The sequence below is a fragment of the Malania oleifera genome, chromosome 2 (assembly GCF_029873635.1).
Source record: "Malania oleifera isolate guangnan ecotype guangnan chromosome 2, ASM2987363v1, whole genome shotgun sequence".
Lineage (NCBI taxonomy): Eukaryota > Viridiplantae > Streptophyta > Magnoliopsida > Santalales > Ximeniaceae > Malania > Malania oleifera.
The window spans coordinates 53,543,381-53,559,225 of NC_080418.1; the positions used below are offsets into that span (position 1 = coordinate 53,543,381).

General features: G+C 37.4%; 1 protein-coding gene across 1 annotated transcript in view; it reads right to left on the reverse strand.

The window, feature by feature from the left end:
* The window catches only part of LOC131148667 (vacuolar sorting protein 18), an 89,827-nt gene that overhangs the window by 36,552 nt on the left and 37,430 nt on the right, over positions 1–15,845 (reverse strand). Inside the window, exon 12 of the mRNA XM_058098530.1 lies at positions 7,386–7,445. Coding sequence (XP_057954513.1) covers positions 7,386–7,445 — 60 coding nt within the window. The remainder of the gene's footprint in view (positions 1–7,385; positions 7,446–15,845) is intronic.

The following is a 15,845-nucleotide window of genomic DNA, read 5'->3' on the forward strand; positions in this document are numbered from 1 at the left end:
TTTGCAGGAGTAAAACCCCAAGGGATCCAAGGACCAAGAACAACTGTCAGCTTCCAGAGAGACTTGACAATTATTCAGAAGGACCAAGAACGACTGTCAGCCTCCAGAGAGAATAACTGCTCCATCTCCCTATCATTCAATAGTCTCGTAAAGAAAATGCCAAGAAGTTAAAGGACCACTCAGTTCCACAATGAAAGAAGAAATTGATCCATCCTGTTCTGAGCTTAACCGAAATAGGCAAGGAAAAGAGGCGGACTAAACAACATTCCCCAACCATAGGTTTTTCCAAAAGCGAATATTATAGCCCCTACCCACTATAAACTTAGTATGGGGAATAAAGAGGGAATATATTTGAGAGATGGCTTTCCATAGACTCTCCAAAGAACATCTAAGACTTGAATTGGTATCCCACTCATTCACATCAAGTCCAAATTTACTTTTTACAACTTTATGCCACAAAGAAGACCCCTCTAAAGGAAACTGCCAAAGCCACTTGGCCAAGAGAGTCGTGTTTTTAGACACTAAATTACCAAGACCCAACCTGTCCTCCTGTTTAGGCCTACAGAACCCCCCCCCCCCCCGGGGGCGGCCAAAACTCACCAAATGATCTCTAACATCCCCCACCCCTGACAAAAGGAAATCTCTCATGATTCTCTCAATCCTATTAGCCACAACCATACGTGTTTTGAAAATAGACAAAAAATATAGTGGGATACTAGAAAGACAAGCTTGAATCATAGTAATACTACCTCCTAAATAAAAAAGCACACCCTTCCAACCATCTAATCGCTTAGCCACTCTCTCAATAACAGGGTCCCAAAAACTAGCACATCTAGGATTACCCCCCAAAGGCACTCCTACCTCTAAGGCTAACTCCCTACCTTGCTCCTCCAACAAATTAATAGTGGCAGTAATGCTCTTCCCCAGATTGATCCTAAGCCCAGAAACCCTTCAAAAATATGAAGAATCCTCAAAATATTCGAAAAGGTTGACCTATGATAATCTAAGAAGAAGACAGTATCGCCAGCAAACTAAAGATGTGAAACCATTACCTCCTCCATCCCCACTTGCAAGCCTCTCACTGAACCTCTAACCACAACTCTACCAACCATCCTACTTTAAAGGCATCAGCCACTAAGACAAACAAACAAGGGGAAAGAGGGTCTCCTTGTCTAATCCCCCTCGTAGCTCTAAATCAAGATTTAGGTTCCCCTTCGTTAACACCAAATAAAACACATTAGACATGCAACCTTTCATCCATCTCCGCCATCTCTCACTAAAACCCTTCTCTATAAAAATCTTGTCCAAGAAATTCCAACTCATCCTATCATAGGTTTACCCAAAATCCAACTTAAATATTAATCCCTTCTTCTTCCTTCTCCTAAAATCCTCAACGAATTCATTTGTGATCAAAATCATGTCCACTATCTGTCTCCCACGAAAGCACTTTGGACCTTAGTAATGATCTTATCAAAAACCATACTCAGGCTTCTAGCTAGTACTTTAGTGATTATTTTATAAACACTGGATACTAAACTAATAGGTCTATAATCTAAAATCTTGATAGACTTGCTTTTATCAGGCATCGAAGTTATGAAGGTAAAGTTAATACTCTTGCATAAAATTCCATAACAATAAAATTCATTAAAGACCTTCATCAAATCGTCCATAACCACTACACAGCAATCTTGAAAAAAAAAGCCAAATTAAAGCCATCCAGCCCTAGAGCTTTATCGTATTCAATGCAAAGAAGGTACATATTACTTCCTCTTCCTCAAAAGGTCTCCCTAACAAAGCAATCATATCACCAGAAAAAGGGTCCCACTCTAGCCCTTCCACCATCGATCTATAACCATCTTCAAAAAACATACAATAAAAATCAGTGACCTCCAAAGCTATCCTACTATTATCCGAGATAATTTCCCCCCAATCAACTCCAACTCCTAATAGAATTTCTCCTCAAAGTCCCGCTTACTAACCTATGAAAACATCTTGAGTTACAATAACCCTCTCTTACCCATTTAAGCTTCGTCTTTGCCTCCAACTTCTCATTCCTTAAAAATCACCTCTTCACGCTCATTCTTTAAGGATATTCTTTTCAACTCCTCCTCCCTCAAGAGATTAAAAGCTTCTTCCCTTCTATCTAGCTCAGTCAGCTCACCTAAAATATGGGTCTTTTAAAAGCCTAATGTCCCAGAACACCTCCCTATTCCACCCTTTCAATTTTTCATTCAACCTCTTCAGTTTCGTGACGAATCTAAAACCTTCCCAACCCTTATCCACCTCCTCACTCCAAGAATCCTTCACTAAATATTGAAAGGTTTCGTGTTCCAGCCACATATTTTCAACTCTAAAGGGGAAGGACCCCAAGACACCTTCCTAGATTCCAGAAGAAAAGAAAAATGGTCAGAAGAGGCTCTAGGAAGGGCGACTTGCAAAAAGTTAGGGAACTCATCCTCCCACTCACTAGAGAAAAAGAACCTATCAAGACCACTAGCCACAAACCTAGCCCCACCCACCGACCAAGTAAAGTTTGTGTTACTAGGAATATCCCTCAAGTCACTCTCCCTAATAAATAGATCAAAATTCTGCATTGTTGGAGTAACCCTGCCTACCCCCTTCTTTTCACAAGGAAATCTCACTGCATTGAAATCGTCGCCCACTATCCACTTGGGGGAACAAAAACTTGAGACATAATATAGCTCATCCCAAAAGGAGCTCCTTCGAGAAGGCCTAGAAGGACCATAGACTAAAGAAACCCACCATTGAACCTGGTCTCTCACCTCTAACAAGATAGAAAGAGAAAAGAAACCCACTAGGCTGTCCACTATGGATATGGTACGAGTACCCCACACCACTAGAATGCCCCTTGCCGATCCTCGAGAGGGTAAAAAGACCCAATTCCTATTTCTCCCTTTCCCAAATCCCCCTAATGATCTTCCCATTGACTGATTCAAGCTTAGTCTCCTGAATCAAAACAATATTAGGAGAACTCTTAAGCAAAACCTCCCAAACCAAGCTTTTTTTCCTAACATCCTTTAGACCCCTAACGTTCCAACTAACAATTTTCATAATTTAACTCATTTTCTCCCTCTCCCTATTCCCTTTCCACCCCCATAATTGAAAGAATAAGTCATATATTTTTAGTTCTTTCTAAAACTTTCTTCTTCCTCCTCTCATAAGTTTTAGGACTCAAACCCAATCTAACCTCAAAATTTCCATGACTCACATGTTTCAAAGCTGGGTTATATAGGGGCTCATTTGGATCTTTGCAGTCTCTCTCACTACCCCCTAGACCGAAAGTAGAGGCATTCCCCCTAGTGAGACCTTCCTTATGGCAAACAGCAGCATCAAAAGAAATAGAGGACTAAGAGGGAAGGGGAAGTATACCTTTTCTTGATCTGGATGAATTCTGTTTGCCCAAAGGGAAAACTACCTTTCATCAATACCCATCCCAGCATCATGATGATTTTCAACTAGGTGCACTTTGTCAAGAGTATGCTCAAGAATAGAGGGCAAAGACTTCCTTTCAATCAATGCTATGCTCTAGTCTAGGCTGTGCTTTATAGTATTAGCACCCTCTTGCTCAGTGTCAAATGACAAATGAAGAGTCTCATCTCCTAGATGCTATCTTGTGAAGGAAAAAAAATCATCTTTAGAAACTCCTCATATTTAGTAGCAAGAGTTCTCTCTGAGGATTGGTCCCAATCCCACTCTCCTTCCATATCTAATCAGTCCACAGCTAGTCAACTAAAAAACCATTTTCAAAGTTGCAGAAACTGCTCAAATCATCTTCTAAATCTAATAGCTTTTCCTCAACTTCATCATCCCAACTTATTTTGCTAACTTATGCATAAATGTCGTTGGAAGAAGGTTTGCAACAACACCACCCTCTAATCCCTTACTATAGTGTAGAACCTCTTCCAATTGGTTGTTGTCTACCATAAGAACCTTTGTTGCCTCTTCCTCTTTGGAATTCGTATCCCACATGAAGTTGGGGACTCTGTCAAGCTAACCTTTTCATTATGTGGATGGTTCCTTGAGAAACTGTTTAGTTGGTCATCTCCTTCCTTGCCTACAGCGATTGAAGGAGATGAAGCACCAATTCTATCTCCATTCGACACATTGTTTCTCACTGGGCTAAGAGTTAATGGGCCCCCTATCTTAAATCTAGTTGGAGCCTGAGATTTTTTTTTAGGAGAGGGCCTAGTCCCCGTGATGTGTTCATAAAATGTGCTATTTTAGGCCCTCATTTACCTATGCTTTGTTCTCATTTTCTTTGTAATGATTCTAGTTCGGAGTTACACGTGGTTTGCTTCATGTTTCAGGAAATTGGAGCTTAAACTGAGGAGTTAAGCAATGCAAGAAGCTAAGGAAGCAATTGGGAAGCACGAGGCTTGACCAAGTGCTCGACAAAGTCATGACAAGAAGACTCCAAAGTGCTGATTAATTGAAGATTTTCCGGAGTGGTTCGACCAGGGCGCGCCCAGAGACCCTAGAGGTGCGACCAGGTTTACTGAACACTAAGAAGATATTCTAGACTATCTCGACCAGGGCACGACCAGGTCGATCTGCTTCAGGATTTTGTCGCCGAACTTTCCTGATTCGAATTCAATCGTGTGTAAACCCTTTTGGGTATAAAATCAAGCTTCAAATAGGTGATTAGGGTTCCCCTTTGGTGCCTTCTTGATGAGTGACACACCTGGAGTGCCATTGGGTGTCGTAGATAGAATAGATTAGGGTTTCTCTTTGGCTGCTCCTTAGTGACAGAACTTGGGCGTTGATGGGTGCCATTTAGAGTAGGTTTCAATTCAATGTTCGTGGTTCCCTCTCGGTGTTCAAAGGCCTAGTGACAAGCCTCGAATCCGATTGGATCCGTAGCATAGATTTACTGCTTTGATTTACTGCTTTCTTTCAATTTCATGCCTGGTTTGTATTCGGATTCTTCGAAGGCTTGTGACAACCTTCAAGTTCTGATTACTGCCGCTTAGATTAGATTGGTTCTCAATTGTAATCCCGAACAGCTAGTGACAGACCTTCAAGTTTCGATTGGTGCCATTTCCAATACTTTTCAATTTACATTGCTTTGATTTAAATTTTGCAATTTCAATACCACGTCTTTAATTTCCTGCACATTTAGTTCTCTGATCATGATGAAACCCTAGGGGATAGGAAAGCATAGATAGGGATTCAGTCACTTGTGCGTAATAGGGTACAGTTTCTATAGAGAGTTCCGTGTTCGCTGAATAGGGTATACCCTGGTTCCCGATCGTGCTCCGAATGATTGGTGGACCTTCGCTATCCTATGGCACTCGAGCGGATTGCTTGACCGTTGAACCTTATACGGATAGCTAACCGGACATAGTTATCGCAAACAACAGCCTAAGCCGGATTCGTAACGAGGGACTTGCTTTCTAGAAGTAATTTCAATACAACTTACTTGCTTTCGTAGTTGATAGAAAAACCCCAAAATTCCATCTTTTCATTATTGTTCAAGCGTAGTAAGCTAGATTAACTTGGTACACCGCTGCACTAAGTCCCTAAGATCGACACCTGACTCACCCATTGTTCTACTGAACTCGGGATTAGTTAGGTCATAAATATTATCTTTGGTAGTTAAGGACCCAAGCTTTGGCAAGCCTACCACCCTGTATTTTGTTTTGCAACCCATTTTGCCCTATTTTTGGGTGATCCGTTGTACACCAACCTAAACTTCTCCTCCCCGCGCAGCCGCACCCAAAATTTGAATTAAAGTTCGAACTAGGAAAGGAAGTTGTCTTTCTAGTTTCTACCCCAAAAATCATGAGAATCGTATCTCGCAGTCAATTTCTCCCCCTCTCTAGTGTTGTCCTACAATGTCGGCGAAGGTCAATTTTCCAATAAGCTCTACTCCCACTCCACTTCTTTAGATGCGACTCATGGCCGATGAGGTTCAAAAGCCACATTTTGAGCACCAGAATGCAGCTCATAATTAGATTCAATCGTAAGCTTCATAATAGCTTTGAAGAATTTTCTCCACCCTTGGTTGTTATTACCTTCTGGTATACATAGTTCTTGACGTCTTCCACATACAATCCCCTTCCCATTGCATCACAGCTCAATGGAGATACTTCCCTGCCCCCCCAAAAAAAAAAATTTACTGAAATTAGAACCTCCTTAAATCAACTCTTCGGCGTCTCATGAACCCTCACAAATCACTCCTAGGACCTTAAGAACTCCTCAATCTTCGGAAGAATGTAAGAGAAGCATCTTCCGAAGAATTCCAATATCTTGACAGTCAAGGGGTCGAGGCAATTAGCGCAAAAGGTTTTGCACTCCACCTTGATAGTCAAATGACCTCCCCACGCAAACTTTGGCATCTCCGCACTTATTAACTCGAACTTCGTCCATGCCCCTATTTTCAGTGCTCTCCTTAGGCAATGCTATGGAGTTTGTACTCCGTAGACAAAAGCCGAATGCACCTGATGGCTAATGATGGCTTGCTGTGTGTGGGCGAGAGATTCTAATACGGAAGGACGACATTTTTTGACAGGAAGATCTGTTTGTTGAGCAAGAGCAAGGTTTGTTTCTTGCTGTGTGTAGGCGATATATGCTGATATGGAAGGAAAACAGTGTTTGACAGGAAGATCTTAGAAGGTTAATGATCCCTTCTTACATCCGAGTTCAATCTTTTCTTCCACTTCTCACATGAAATCAGTATGGAATGGAAAGGAGCGAATTCTGTTGAAGAGGAATGGGTAGCTAAAGCATTTCTGAAAATAAAGACATTTCGCCACCTAGGTAATCCTTGCATATCTATGAATCCAATAAGAGAACAGAGATAGAGAGGAGGGTCCCTTCCACCTTTTTCTTCAATACGTATAAGAATTTTGTTGTGAGAAAAGCACGGGGTTTGTGCAGCAAAAAACTAGCTCTCTCTCTTTGTCCCTCACTGCGTATGTGTTTACCTCACAAGAATTTCAACTGTTTTTATACAAGGTTAAGTGGAAGTTGTGTGGCACAGAGATTGGGCCTCAATGTCTCCGACCTCTCCACCTGTCTCCCACAGTCTAGTGGTCAGACACAGATCATCAAAACCAAAGTTACCAGAGAACTCACATTTTTAGAGGCAACAAAATCAACCAACTAACATTTCAGAGACTAATAATAATTTCTAATTTTGTGTACCATATCAGCAACCATACATTGGTTCGACATCACCACTTACAAAAACATATGTCCTTCAAGTCTTAAGAATATGTGAATACAGTAAATTAAAAAAAAAAAAATGTTTTACATTGAGGTACTCAAAGAAAATGCTCAAAGGAAGAACCAACAAAGAGCAATCAAAATAAAAACACAAAAACTAAAGCCAATATCTAAATTTGAAATGACACAATGATTACCTGCTCATTGACACCGATAAACTTCAAAGTAATCTCTTCAAATGACAATATGTAATTAATCTGCACAAAAGGCATTCATGCTGATTAAAAAGTTGTCAATCAAAGATGGCCTTAAAGGCACAAATCATGGCCCAAGTAAATTACATTATTTTTCAATGCAGTCACGCCCAGATCTTCATAAACAAAACAAATAAGCCACTTATTACATAAGTTGTATAATACCCCCAAATTTGAACTATTTCGCACACTGTTTATAACATTAACTAATGACTGGTAAGCTGTAGCGCTTAGGTCCTAAAGGCTGTATTTTTCAGAAAGTTGTAATTTGTGTAGTTTATTGCCTGGAAGGATAAAATAAAAATAAAATAAATAAATAAATAATCCTAACTTATGAAACCTACAACTACATACAAGTGCCTAAAGCTATCTGCTGTTGGTCCTCCATCAAACTCCCCCAGTCAGAAAAAAGCTCGACCTCGAGTTCTGAAAATGAAATGGCACATTAGCAGCAACCTATAAGCAAAAGGGTCCTTACGCAGGTTTTGCAATCTTAGGAGAACCCCGCAATATTTTCCATCAATTTCTCTCTGAAAGCTTTGAATTTTTCACAGATAATACCAATATCTCACAACTAATGGTGAATTTCTTATTGGCTGAAGCAAATTCATTTGGACTGACTGCAATTCTTGCCAAAAACTGACAACAAAAATTCAAATTGATGCTAGCAGAGTCAATTTCTCCAATTTATTGTTGTAGCTGTTGAAATTGTAATCAGTTGATGCACATTCCTTGTGATAGACTCAATTTCTCAGAATAATTGTTAATATCCACAAAAAACCCATTATTTTCTCGCAATAATCCAAAAACATAGCAAATAGAATCACAATTTTTATGCTGCCAGTTTTCCCTTTATAATTTGTATTCTTCACTGGCAGTCCAAATCTCCTACAGTTGTATGCAGAGTCAATCTCATAACACAAAAAAACAAAAAACAAGCATTCAAAATATTGTAGCTGGAATGAAATTCCAGTGGTCTCAATCAATTTTCAGGTTCTAGAAGTCACCTAGGTGCGTATCGCTGACACATGAATCACCAGAAGCTAATGCCCAGCAATGGTTTTCGGTATGATGGTAGAAGGGGCTGGCAAGTTTGTGGGTAGTGGCAGCGTGTCAACAAAACTCCAGAAAGGCTTAGATTTTGAATGGGATGGCAACAACGGCAATCTTGGCTGAGCACACTAAGGCTCTCTGGCTGTGGGACAGTGACAAAAGTTTGTAGTTGGCTAATCAGAGGGTTCTGTTTCCAATGGCGGCAGGGGTATCACAATACCCTTTTTAAATAGGTTTACAACGCTTGAAAAATAAGGAAACAAAATTAAGAAGCCTAAATAAACTAAAAACTACTTTCCCTGGAGGCTGGAAGATAACAAAACTAATTTTAGAAAAATAAACTAAAATGTTAGTTTCCTAAATAATAATACCCAATAATCTTGCTTCCTAAATAATAATATCCTAGAATTTGAAGATATGACTAACAAAAATTCTCTAAATAAAACAAATGAAAATACACTAAAAATTTAAAAAAGTAAAATAGCTTTGTTTGGGTGCTGCACCAGAAGGTCTCACCCCTCACACTTGCATCATTTTATCATTTTCTCAACAACTCTCTCCACGTTTTCCAACAGCATGACTCATGACACCAATCCCTCTAATTGTTGAGAGCATGATGCTCCCATTTGTTATCATAAACAGGTAATACCACATTCCTTCATTCACCTAGCTTCATCTTTACCATAAAATTTGGCTGAAAGAAATCCAACCAAGCCAAGAACCAACATAATATCTCTAAAATAATCTGGACTTCATTGGATGCATTAATTGCTAATTGCAGATCTAGTGAGTTTTGCTCCCTTTCACTACAACAACTTTTAAAATTAGAAATGTTCAAGTCTAAATAAGAAACCCCTTTTTAAAAAAAAAATTGCTCATAGTAAATAGAGGACTGCAAATTTGCTAATCAAACTATTTCTTCCATGATCAAACAGCCATAAATCCATGTTGACCATCAGTTACTGTAACAAGGGAAATTACTATGCATCACCCCATTTCCCCTTCTCCTCTGCTAGGCAATCTCCTTCACTATCCATTGGCCTGAGCCTATCTTAGGATCAAATTTAGACTTTCATCAATATAAAATCTTCCATCAGTATTTCTTTTTAATTTTTTTTTATAATAAAAGAAGGTATATTAGATGTAGAGATAGAAGTTACAATCTAAGGGGACAAGAAGTCCACCCAAAAAATAAAAACAGAAAAAAAAAACAAAAAAAAACAATATATATATATATATATGTATTTATTTTTGAAATATTGCTCACTAGCACATAAAAACTCGCTCGATTATCAACAAGAGAGTTCCTGCTGTCTAACCCCTCCTAGCCTCATTGTCCAACAAGTACACACCCCATTAAATTCAGGCTCATTGCATACCTTTCCATCACTAAATCCCATATAATACACCCTGATCTAAGCTCCGCCTCTGCAAGCATTCCCTTGGCATCTCAAACACACAAGTGATCACCAGAAAACTGATGCTCCTACACCTTCCTTAATCTTTTCTATCACCTATCTCGGCCTCCCATAGAGAGTAAAGTTCAAGGACAAGGGTATTTGGGATCCCATTGTTGACAGGTTAGAAAGAAACTCGCTGGTTGGAAAAAAACTTTTTGTCAAAACATGCAGATTCACTCTCATTAAAAGTTCTCTGTCCAATCTGCCAGTTTATTTCATGTCTCTTTTCCCTATCCCGTGCATTGGCCAAGGGATTAAAGGGTATCCAAAGAAGATTCCTTTGGGGGAACATGGGTGAGGTTTTCAATTTATCATCTTGTTAAATTGGGAGTGGTTAAACAACATTTATAAAAGGCTGGCCTTGGCCTCAGATCCCTTATTATCTTTAGTAAAGCCATTTGGTGGAAATGGCTTTGGAGATTCATGACTGAGAAAAATACCTTTGGAGGGATGCCATTGCTGTTAAGTATTGTCTCTATCATAATGGTTGGACCTCTAAAGTTCCAATGGAAGCTCATGATACAGGTGTTTGGAGACATATCATATGGGTAAGGGGATAGGAGAATTTCTTCCCTCTCATCTATTTCCATGTGGAGAGCGGAGTGTTGGCCTAAGAAGGTTTAATCCCGTTTTGATAATGACAAACCAAGGCATCTAATCGTGTCATTTAAGTGTGATACAGAAATTAAGATCTTAAAGCACAATGAAAGATGCAAAATGGAAAGCCATGAAGCATACAAGACAATGATAGATGGCTATTGACATGAAGCTTGTATAAAGACCAAGCTTAAAGACATGAAGACTTGAATAGTTTGTATATTGCAAATTAGGATTCATGCATGTACACCTCAGTTGAATTATGTGATGAAGCTCTTAGGTAACTTAGTTGGACCTTAGGTACAATAAAATTCATGGAAAATATTTTTATGAGTTAAAAAGTTATTTCAAAAGACTAAAATCTTTGTTGGAATGAAAAATATAAAGGATTTTGTCTTTTAGGAAGTTCGGGCACCTAAGGCAAAGTGCTTAGTCAACCGAATGCATAGTCTGAACACTGGTTTGCCATTAGAAAGTTTGGGCGACCGAACCTCAGGGTTCAGCCGACTGAATGGCTTGGTTTAGGTGACCGAACCTTAGAGTTCAGTCAACTGAGTGGGTACTGGAAGTTTGGAAATTCCCGATTTAATTGGTTCGAGCGACCGAATATTCAGTTCAGTCGACCGAAGCATTCGCGATAAGTTTCGCAACAGCAATAAAATCTCCAAAGATTCTATTTATCAAGCGACTAAACACATCAACGCCTATAATTCCTTCCTATAAATAAATAGCTAACCCTAAACGTGTTTGATACACCGATTATAGAATATCAATTGAGATTAATGCCGTTCTTTGCTGAAAGTTTTCTGAGTTCATTTTTCAAGCTTACTGCTTTTCAAAAACTAGAAAACCTAAGCTCAACTCTTGAGGTTCATTGCAATCCTCTTCTGACAGTGTATTAGAGCCTTATTTGTGTACGTATCTACTCTATTTAGAGAGTTATCCTTGTACAACTCTATTTGATTACTTCTTTGTACAGGCGAAAGGGGATTTTCGCTTGAGAGGTTTCTTCACCTATTGAAGGAGAGAGGCGACTATGCCTAGTGAAGGAGAGAAGCTACTCCGCCTAAGTAAAGGAGAGAGGGGACTCCGCCGATTGAAGGAGGGTTTGTAAAAGGCTTCTCCACCTACTAAAAGAGAGAGGCTTCTCCGCCTGAAGGAGGGATAGTGAAATCCTCAGCGGGTTGTTTGAGGCAAGGACGCAGGCACAGATTGCCGAACCTTGTAAAAATCTGGTGTTGCTTTTTTCCTTATCTCTTTCATATTTGAGCATATTGACATTGATTTTTATCTACTATGAATTTTATATTCATTGTGTTGTTTAATCACTTGTTGGAATTATAAGCAAACGCTATTTTATAGCTGAGCACATTTATCTGCTGTGAATATTGTGATTATTGTGTAGTTTAATCATGTATTGAAATCATAGCATAAACCCTTTCGTATTTAAGGAAATCTATATTGGTATATTTATCTGCTGAGAATCCTGTGGTTATTGAAGGATATAGATCACTTGTGAAAATCATATTAAAAACTGATTAAACTTCCGCATAAAAATTTTAAATACCCAATTCACCCCCCTCTTGGGATCACACCTCAACTTACAAGGAGCTGATGTTTACTTCTGGCATGATATTTGGTGTTGGAATTCACAACTCAATTCCTCTTTCCCTTCCATTTCCAGATTTCCGAGCAACAAAGATGCCCTTATTAGCCAACACTTGGAGTTCACTAGTCAAGGGATTGTTTGGGAAGTTCCTTTGAATAGAAATACTTTTGATTGGGAACTTGATATTTTTACAGATTTTTTCAGCAGTCTGTAAGTCTCATTGTCTGGCCAGTTCCGATGAGCCCAAATGGGTTTTGAGGAAAAATGGGAAGTTCACTGCTGCTCTTTCTATAAACACCTTAGTTGCCCGGCTGGAAACAGCACTAGCTTCCCTTGGAAGCTGATTTGGAAAATGGAAGTCCCTTCAAAGGTTGCCTTTTTTGACATGAGAAGCTACTCCTGGAAAAGTCCTTACTATATACAATCTTCATAAAAAAGGTCTCCCTCTAGTCAATAGATTCTTTTTATGTTTGGAGCAAGAGGAATTGGTTGATCACATATTCCTGCATTGTTCATGGACCAAGAAATTGTGGAACTTAGCCATCTCCATTGCAAATCAGAAATGGGTCACACCAGCTACAGTTGAAGGTGAACTGTGGGCTTGGAAAAGGATCAAATCTAACAAGGGAGAAGATCTCTCTTCCTCATTCCCCTTTCTATTTTCTGGATGTAAAGAGAAAGGAGTACAAAAGCCTTTCAAGGAATTATCTCTCCTATTCAGGCTGTCATGGACCATTGGATTGCTATGATCTCCAGTTGGTATTCTGGGCTAGTTCCTTTGTAATCCTTAATTTTCTTGATACTTTTCAGTAAGGGGTGTTTCTTTCTCATTGTTTCTTTGTACTTTGGGGGCAACCCCATGATGCCTCATTTTATATAATTTATCTTTTTTCTGATAAAAATAAAAATAAAAATAAAAAAAGCCTCCAAAGAAAGCTCTCTGGACATCTTGTCAACATACTAACTGCTCTTTCCAACTCCACTTGACCCACTTGAAAAAGCCCTATGATGCCCATTTGAAGAATTGCCTTTCATCTAAGAGGGAGAAATCATCACAGCAAAAGTTGTCATCTTCTCCACCAGTGCAGCCTCCACTCCTTTCTGTTAACCAGCCCATTTATAACTTCTTTACAATGAACCTCTCCACAACTTGCAACAATTTCAGGATAACTCTAGGCCATATACACAAATGAGTGCAGGGACTAGATTTTGTAAAAAGAGGATAATGCTTATAAGTTTTATGTTTTTCTTACATTTTATTTGTTTTTTTAGAGAACAAAATAAATCTACTAACAAAAAGATATAATTTCAAGGAAAGGAGATTAAGTTATCCCCAAAAAAGAAAAAAAAAATTACATTGAAGTCCTCAAAAAAACGCAATAGGGTGGTGAAAAAGGCAACTTTCTCTCAAAGCAAAATTGGAGAAGTCTTGTCGGATTTGAAAATTCTAGCACTCTTTTTTAACCAAAGCATCTTCTTACATTTTATTTGTAATTTGATGAATTATTCTATACTAAGCTATAAATTTTCATATTAAAAAATCTAGTCTTAAATTTTATTTATTAAAACATAATTTTGATTAGATATAATATATATATATATATATATTTTTTACTTTATAACAATAATTTTTATGATTACATGTACTAACTTTTCTTTTGCAATAATATGGAGATACTATATCGTCACAAAATTGTTGATTCAATGCACAAAACTTAAAAAAACAAAAACAAACGAACAAACAGACAAAGTCTTTGTATGGGGTGGACGCCCCAGGGGGGGGGGGGTGGTGTTAAGATACAAATATATGTACTACATACACAAAATGCAATAAACATGTTAAAAGATATGTTATTAAAGGATAGGAAAACTGTTACTATATACACAGATTCATTAAAGGATAAATTACATAAACTAATGAATCTGTCATTTGAATTTGTACAAAAAAAAAACGAAAATAAAATAAAATAAATACATTAAAGGATAAATTACATAAAACTACGAAAAAAACATATTATCAAAATAAAGCTTCATCAATGTTAATGGCTAAAGCCAATTTCTACCCAATTTCAATGAGTAGAAAGTAAAATAAATATTTTATCATAAATTATTTTCAAAAACTGTTGATTTTTATTTGTTTTATTGTAGAATTTTGCTATGACATTACAGAGCATTTTAGAAGAATTCATTAAAGTATGAAAGCTTCAATAAGTCTGAAAGCTTCAGTATATGAGAAATTAACTCAAATGGTATTTTTGGTTTGGAGAAGGATTTGAGTTTTAGCATTTAATGTGACAGAAAAGAGTTAAAGAATATTTTAAAAATGATTTGGAAGATACTTTAGTTAAATGTTAACTTAATAGAAGATAATTTGTTCCTGGTTATGAGAAACATTAGATTCAAATTTTGGAATAGCATATAGAGAGATTTTTGGAAAGAGGATATGTCTCCCAATGTGCTCCCTAATCTCAATGGTTGTCTCGTGGCGTTAAAAAATCAGTAATGATCGGAGTAACAGTAACAATCACAATGCAACGATTGCAGCCATCATGGATGTTTCATAACGAGTAACAAACCACGTCCATGAATTCATTTTTTGAGTTTGCAAACTTGTTAAAAACAAATAGATTCACATATATTGATCCCAGAATCCTGCATGCTAATGCTTTAAATGATTTTCAGTAAATCTTAATCAATTTAAATATAAGACAAACTACAAGAATTGGATGTCATCTTGATTGGTTTAGTTGCTATAGGTGAGAAGCATGGATTTGCCACTTTTCACTACTTTATTCGTTACAAGTGAAGTTTGAACTAAGAATCATAAATATAAAGAAATATAAAATATAGAATGCCATATTTTGTACATTTTTTACTCTTTAATGTAATTTCATTACCAATATATATATAAATATAAAGTTTATATATTAAACAAGAACAAAAATGCATACCATACATTCTGTCTCCGAATTAGTTAAAAGAAAAACACAAAAGAATAAATTGAAAGAACTTAGAATAAGAAAATATGTAGACTTTGTTTGGATAAATAAGTGAGAGAAGAAAAGAAATGATAGTGATTTTCTTTGTTGAAAAGAGAAGAGAAGAGAAGGGATTGTTTCTTTCTGTGTGTTGTTTGGAGAACTATAGAGAAAAGCAAAGAGAGAGTGATTTTTCTCTTATATTGCTAAGAAAATATTTACTATCATTTTACCAAATTAACCTTTATTTGCTTACTAAACTAATTGACTTTCTTTTATATCACTTTCTTTTTGCTCAATAGGGCACTTTTTGACATTTTCAAAAAAAAAAAATTATACAGCGCATTTCTTTTCTCTCCAAATCTGTCCAATTTTTTAGAGACTCAAAAGTGAGTGTTTCTCCCTTCTTTTCTCTTCCTTTCTCTCCATCATTTTATGAAATACAATCCAAACAAGTGATTTCAAGAGAAGGGGTCTCCTTACCTTTCTTTTTATCTCCAAATCATTCAATCCAAATGAAGTAGTAATTTAACAAGAGAAAAAGTTAGATTTTCCACTTTTTTTCTCTCATCTCCTTCATCTAAGTTCTGAGCAAAATAAAGCCATTTCTTTTTCTTTTTGTGGATGACTTGAGCAGTCCTAGGGTTTCCTGGAATCTCCACTTTAGGAGACCTCTCAATGATAGAGAGAGAGTGGAATTTTCATC